Source organism: Sinocyclocheilus grahami, unplaced genomic scaffold, assembly GCF_001515645.1.
Source record: "Sinocyclocheilus grahami isolate Dianchi unplaced genomic scaffold, SAMN03320097.WGS_v1.1 scaffold435.1, whole genome shotgun sequence".
Lineage (NCBI taxonomy): Eukaryota > Metazoa > Chordata > Actinopteri > Cypriniformes > Cyprinidae > Sinocyclocheilus > Sinocyclocheilus grahami.
The window spans coordinates 470,338-477,980 of record NW_015505614.1 but is presented as its reverse complement, the minus strand read 5'-3'; the positions used below and the strand labels follow the sequence as shown (position 1 = coordinate 477,980).

At 37.8% G+C, this 7,643-nt stretch overlaps 1 protein-coding gene across 1 annotated transcript in view; it reads left to right on the top strand.

Moving 5' to 3' along the window:
- LOC107551826 (potassium voltage-gated channel subfamily H member 4-like) overlaps positions 1 to 7,643 on the top strand; it is a 42,452-nt gene that overhangs the window by 23,611 nt on the left and 11,198 nt on the right. The window contains exons 5-8 of the mRNA XM_016233578.1: positions 2,660 to 2,900; positions 3,069 to 3,226; positions 3,530 to 3,737; positions 5,391 to 5,585. Of these exons, the coding sequence (XP_016089064.1) occupies positions 2,660 to 2,900; positions 3,069 to 3,226; positions 3,530 to 3,737; positions 5,391 to 5,585 (802 nt within the window). The remainder of the gene's footprint in view (positions 1 to 2,659; positions 2,901 to 3,068; positions 3,227 to 3,529; positions 3,738 to 5,390; positions 5,586 to 7,643) is intronic.

The following is a 7,643-nucleotide window of genomic DNA, read 5'->3' as shown; positions in this document are numbered from 1 at the left end:
GTGTGTGTGTGTGTGTGTGTGTGTGTGTGTGTGTGTGTGTGTGTGTGTATGTGAGAATCCATGAGTCAGAACATGGAGAAATGTAAAGCACACCTGGTGGAGGCGAGAGCTGCAGGTGTAACAGATGGACTCACTTTGACCTCCAATAAATGGACGTCATTGCAGAGATTCCCAAAGCAGCACCTTTATTTACACTTAATTTGTTTTTTATTAGTGCTTTCAGTCAGCTTTTATTTTCCTGTTTTCAGTTTTTTTATTGTAATTTTGCTTTGTTTTTGTTGTTTTGTAATTTTATATGCTTTTGTAATGTTTAGTAGTTTTTGCTTTAAAAAAAAATTTTTTTCTTTTTTCCTTTTTTTTATACATTTTTCAGTTTCAGTGGTTCCCAGAGCAGCATGTGTATTTTTATGAACACTTAATTAACATTACATTTTTAACATTTAATTTTAAATTTTCATTTAACATTCTTAACAAGCTACTTTAGATCAGTGTTTTTTGGTATCACTGATATATTATTATAGTTTTTGTTGACATGTAAAAAAAATTTGGTAATGTTGTTGTATGTTTTTATAATTTTAGTTAATTTTTTTGCCATTTATATGTCATTTTTATTTATTTAGCATAATTGATATACTATTTTAGTTTTTGTTTATATTTTTAATTTTTAGTTTTATAAACATTAAATTTTTTATATAAAGATTTTTATTTTTATATTTTTCTGTTTTCACTTACTTTTCAAGTAGCTGAAATGTTTTATTTTAAGTAATGAAATAGTTCATTTTTTTAGTGGTTTTTAGTTTCAACCCTGTTGTGGGGGGGGGGGGGGGGGGGGGGTGTTGGTGGGGGGGGGGGGGGGGGGGGTATGGTCTTAGGATCTTATTGAGCTGTGACTTTCAGCATTTACTTGCCATGTGTGAAGCTTCAAGAATGAGGGTCAGCTCCTGAGGCCATGGTTCTCAGCCAGATAAAGTGTGGATTGCCTGCTTTAGGAAGGGAGTGAGATGCTTTCCCAAGCAGAGGAGATCATGTTTCCTTCGCACAGTGTTTAGGCTGACACTGAGAGACAGGGTGAAATGCTTGGATATCTGGGAGAGACTCGGAGTAGAGACACTGCTCCTCCACATTGAAAGGAGCCAATTGAGTTGAGGTGGCCCGGGTATTTGGTCAGGATGCCTCCCGGACACCTTCCAGTGGAGGTATTCCAGCCCATGCACGTCCAACTGGGAAGAGACCCCGGGGCAGACCCAGGATATGCTGGAGGGATCATATCTTTCAACTGGCTTGGGGACACCTTGGCATCCCACAGGATAACCTGGAGGAAGTGGCCAGGGAAAAGGACATATGGGTGTCTTTACTTGGCCTACTGCCAGTGATTGGATGGATGTTCTCATGGGGATCCAGGTTCCAGTCCCATCTCATTTACCCTCTCCCACACCTACCTTCTGGTCTACCGTCCGTCCGTTGAACCTGAGGGTCGGCTTGAGCCCCAAGTTCAAGCCCCCCCACCCCCCATTGAAGTACTACATAGAGAGAGAATAACATAAATAGAGGAGGAGATGGGGAGGTAGCGGACTGCTGCTTATATAGGCTTATAATGCTGAGTGACAGGCCTGAATGATTAGGCTCCTCCCAAACCTATGTTTGGAACTTCATTTTGAATGTGTCTCCTCTGACCACTTGTGTTCAAATTTCGTCACACCCTACATTAATTTCGCGGGAGCTCTAAGTACAACGCACAAATACTATTGAGTGAACCAAACCGGGTAAAACAGCTTATGAGCGAGCAACTGAAGAAGGGAGGACAGCTGTGATTTTTGGTGCTAATTTCATTTAAATTGAAATTAGCTAACTAGTACTGTATCTGTTATGGAGCTACTCTTTTTATGTACTACGTGATGTGGCTAATCTCAGATTATATTATATTAAAAATATTGTATTAAAAATAATATAATAAAATAAATGATGATATATGAGTTTTTTTTATTGTTCATATTATTTTTCTAATGGAAGGGGGTGTCTCACTAGAGTGTACAGCACTTTTTCCCCCACTTCAAGCAGTGCCCTAAACAACATTTTTCTATATTAAATGAATATTGTCAGAATCCCAGAACACAATATCTTCATAGAGACTATTTAAGGGCATGAGGCTCTGATGTGTGTTCAGTGACATCACAGGTCTACTCTTTAATCTTAATGAAGAGTGTTGCAGATTACTGCATGGAGGATTAGAAACCACATGATTTGCTGCCTCAAATTAATCATGACCAAAGACCATGAGCTTGACGCTTGCCCCAACCTCTGTGATGTAAAAGTTAAATTAAAATTAAAGAAACACCAAGATTTATCATCTGTCATGCAGTGTCCTTGCAGATAAAAATTAAATTTAGTTTCTTGTTATTTTCTGAAAATTAACAGATTATTCTGTCAGTTCTACTTCACTATTCCTTTCAGTGATCAAAGTCACTTACTGTTGAGACTTGACTAAATCATTTTTCCTTGGCAGTAATATTTAGGGCAGAATTTGACTTTGATTTGATTTGATCATGAGAATCATATAAATCTTCTTGCTACCTTGAAGAAGTTGAGATATTAGGCTAAAAGAGTACTCATCTCTCAATTTCTTTGCTCTCATTCTTTAATCTGTGCCTCTCTCCCTCAGGACATGTTTGAAAAACCATCCCTGCCTGAGTACAAAGTGGCAGCAGTCCAGAAGTCTCGATTCATCCTGCTGCATTACAGTGTGTCCAAGGCATTGTGGGATTGGATGATTCTACTGGCTACATTCTATGTTGCTGTGACTGTGCCGTACAATGTGTGTTTCACAGCATACAGCGATGTGGAGACTGCAGGCAGGAGCACGATAGTTAGCGATATCGCAGTTGAAATGCTTTTTATTCTAGGTGAGTCTACTCACTGAAAGAACCTACGAGTGACCTTGTACCATCAGATGGTTTACACATAAATACATAAAACATCAGTTACCACCTGTGATATATATAAGTGAATATATGCTTCAAAAGAGACTGAGGCTTTCCAAGAAAATGTCATTAATCTACCTTTTCTTTCAGACATCATCCTTAACTTTCGCACCACTTACGTGAGTCAATCAGGGCAGGTGGTGTACGAGCCTCGCTCCATCTGTCTACATTATGCTACCACGTGGTTCTTCGTGGATCTGGTGGCCGCGCTGCCCTTTGACCTGCTCTATGCATTTAACATTACTGTCGTAAGTCCACATGTGTGAATGTAGAAACCATTTTTCCAATTGGCTAATTTAAAAATAGTAGAATTGGGAGGGTATGGTGGTTCAAAAGAAATCTCCAGAGGTCATTTACAAAAAAAGTTATGTGATGGTACCATTATCTACATACAATATATGTGCCATGGTACAGAATGATTACCATGTTTGTTTACCATGGTATTTTTAGTTTAGTTTTAGTTTTTTTGGAGAATTAAAGTAAATTATGTGATTACAAGGTATTATTATTTACATAGGCTATTGACACACACATGTTTGTGCTTGTTCAAGACATCTCTAGTGCACCTGCTGAAAACTGTGCGATTGTTGCGTCTGTTAAGACTGCTGCAGAAGTTGGACAGATACTCGCAGTACAGCGCCATGGTACTAACACTGCTCATGTCGATGTTTGCCCTGCTGGCTCACTGGATGGCCTGCATCTGGTACATCATTGGGCGCAAAGAGATGGAGACCAATGCCAATGGAGCCTGGGACATTGGTGAGATATTCACACACTCTGATAAGTCAAATAAATCATTAAAAGATCTGCTTGGTGTTCTTATCAAGTTATATGGGATGTTCCCTTGAAAAGTCTCACAGAACCAGATTTTGACTATCGGCATGAAGCCACATTAATTATTATTCTGGCCAAGAACGCCCACTTAGGAGTAGGATAGGAAGAGGCCATCTGACCAATGCGTAAAGTGACCAGGTTTTGTTTCTTCATGCTGTTTAGGGGCAGCTTTCACTAGCTTCACAAACCACAAAAATAGACAAGTGAAAAATAATAACTCCTCAAACAGCTGTACAGAAAGCATAAGCAGAAAATGAGTTTGTGATCGCAATGTTTATCTGTCTAGAAGCTTCCATTTGTTTAACAGACATAACTCAGTTAAATACAGTTCTGTAATGTAAACATTGACCATGTAAAGTATGCTGCAGTGAATTCCAAACAGTTGAGATCTGTCATTCTTGCTCTTTAAAGAAATCTTTTCAAAAGATAACACTGTATTTTGCACTAGTCTCAATTGTGAGCATAATTTGCACTTTATGAATGTGTGTGGAGCCAAAAATAACCAAAATGGAGAACCTTATATTAATAAACTTTTCCTTCAAATATGAACTAGATTCTAATTTTATTATGGTATTGCTGTACAAATGTAGCAAATTTCTGTCTTATTCAGTTTTCTATGACCTGTAGGTATTTAGAGTTTTGTTGGTGGTTGTCTGAGTAAGAAAAGAGTTCTTTTGTGCCAAAACAAAGGAAAATTATCCACAGGTTTGCCCACATAGACAAGTTTTTCAAAAAAGTATTGAGAAATGGGTCTTAGAGAGACCAACTCAACTTGGTGACTATGTGTGTGCATTTCACAGTTAAGAGCGTGCAAGCTATTCATCGGTTTTTGGCATTAAGCTGGGGAAGAGTGCCTTGGAGCTGATGGTGGTTGTGTTTGCCATCACGCTGTTGGGGGCTTTTGCACGAGACAAGATGTCTTCAGTGCTGGCTGAATCACTGTGTGCCACAGCACAACCCAATACATTCTCCATCTCTGCATTTGCTCTTAGTTGTTGTTGCTTATAACATGCATTTGAAAATGCAACATGTGTCAGGTTAACTTTTTTTCCACTTGCATAATTTCAAAGAATTTTGTAAATATAGCTTTTGCACCACATTTATAACAAGAAGCATGTATATACTTGTTGTCAACTAATCTGTAGTTTTCCACCAAAATAGAAGCTTGGTGGATTAATGCTGAAAGCAAAGAAATAAATAGTAATACATATTTGTAAATACAAATGTTAGTATTATAATTTTGCTATTGTACTGTGCAAAAAAATTATAATTATTATTATATTATCATCATAATTGACATTATTTTGTGAACACAAATAAAGATACTATAAATTAATGTTTTACTTTTTGATCATTGAAAGAAAATTGTTCTTTTAAAGAGTAAATACTTGAATACCCTGAAGAGTGAATATACCCTTAAAAGTAACTATTTCTATTGTAAGCAGAATGTGTGTCTATGCAACATTATGAGATGTTCAAATCACAATCACAATATATGAAAAAAATAATTATCATATGGGTTTTTGGCCAAATCGTGCAGCACTAACTTGCAGTTTGACATTAGTTTCTTTCTTTCAGGCTGGCTACATGAGTTGGGCAGGCGTTTGGACAAGCCCTATTTGAACAGTACAGTAGGTGGTCCTTCAGTTCGCAGTGCCTACATCGCCTCTCTGTACTTCACCTTAAGCAGTTTGACCAGTGTGGGCTTCGGCAACGTTTGTGCCAACACTGATGCTGAGAAGATTTTCTCTGTTTGTACTATGCTCATTGGGGGTAAGCAATATCTTCCACAGTATTCTAGACAATTTATTTAATTGAATTAGCTTTCTGGAATACCTCAATCTCATTTTGTTTCGTGCATTCATTAATTCTCAGCATTTGTCACAGTTTTATAGTATTTAATAAGTGCTTACACATGATTTCTATAAATATGTCCTAAATAATATGTCCTATAACTCTACAGACAAAACCTCAAAGCACACACACAAAATACAAAATGTCACACATCGCTTGCAACACTTCATTAAACTCTATTTTACAGTTTTCCCCAATCGCTAACATTTGTTTGCTGAATTTTTGGCCCATTTTTTCTTCACCAAAATGATGCAATCACATGTCATGTGAAAATATCTGTCTACCAACCAACAACACACTGATGTGCTCAACAAAGAACCCTACAATAAATATCCCATCAGTAGGTTTATGCTGTTTTCATTGTCAGTGTTACACTGTAGCCAGTTGTAAAAAACGGCTATGCTATGCTATGTAATGTAGAGGGTAAGGTGGGGGGAAATGCCACCCTTACGAACAGTGTGCATTTAGTTTTAAATTGTAAAACAATTTACAATCACTAGGACACATGTCTCAATACTTTTCAGAACTTTTCACACAGTGAGCACAATAGCAGCCTGTATGGGCTAAACTGTGTATCGTTTATAATTGTTTTGGCACAAAATGCATTCAATGACTGCTTCTTTCTAATAAAATTTTTTTCTCTCTCAGACACAAACAATGCCAAAACTCGATATAGCTATGAGCCAGCTTGGACATTTACTTACTCTTTACAAAACTGTTCAAAACTTAAGTTCATAACCTAACATAATTCAAAAATGAATGACAGAATTTGCTGCGTTTTTACAGTAATATAGTATTGAAATATATTCTGAATTAAAAAAAATACTATCAAAGCAATTTGATATAGTTGAGTACCTACGCAAGTGGTAGTAATCTATACAAGAGCAAACATTGTATAATTTTTACGAAAGCAAACATATAATGCTACCTGTTGTTAGTGTTTTTAAAGTCATGTTTTATGAGTGAAGAATTAGCTAATTTGAGACATGTATAAAGTGTTTTGGTAGTTTTAGTGCATTTTGATTGTACAGAGGTGGCCAAAATTAGTAAAACACTAATATTTTCACCAGCTAAAAAATGGTTTTAAGTCAGTTATTTCTAACTTTTGCTGTAGTGTGTCAGTAGGAAATATCAGTTTACATTTCCAAACATTCATTTTGCCATTAATTGTAATAATCCAGTGAGATTTTTGTTTGCACAAGGAGTCTCACAGCAGCCAGTGCTCCACACAGAGATCTGATCTCATCATCATCATCCAGTCTGTCTGGAATGACATGAAGAAACAGAATAAACTGAGACAGACTTCGTTAGACGGCTGTCAGTGACGGCCAAAGGCCTAGGCTACATACCCCAAAATGCTGACCTGTTAGGGCCAGACTCCTGGGCCCGGGGTAGAGCTCAAGGCTTGGAATCTGGAATAGATTCCTTTAAGGGAATACGACCAAGAGCCTAGAATCATACTAGTCTTGGCCTTTCACACAGGGGCTACCGCACGTTTCTCTTTGTATGTGCTGAAGGAACTGTCTCAACAGACCCCTAGTAGCAACACCCTGTTAAAGTAGGTATCCAGAGGATACATAGGAGGAGTGGTGCCCAAGGCAGAACCGGGGTTTTAAACCACTCAGAAAGAACACAAAGCTGTACGCGTAGCTCTTACCGTACAGGATTTTAGAAAAGTGGGCAAAGCATAACGTGCACACTTACCACTTATGTGGATTTTAGAAAGTGGGCAAAGCATAACGTGCACACTTACCAGCTATGTGGATTTTAGAAAGTGTACAAAGACTTTACGTGCACACTTAACATGGATTTAAAAATACCGTTCTAAGGGGTTCTCGTGGCACTCTGAAAGAGCAGCCCATAGATGGAAATGGCGCATCCCAAAATGCTATGTTTGAGAAGTCATCAACTCAATCTACGGCTATAATGCTGGAGTGGCTAGCAGTAAATCTGTAGCTGAGGGAGCAAACATCCAGC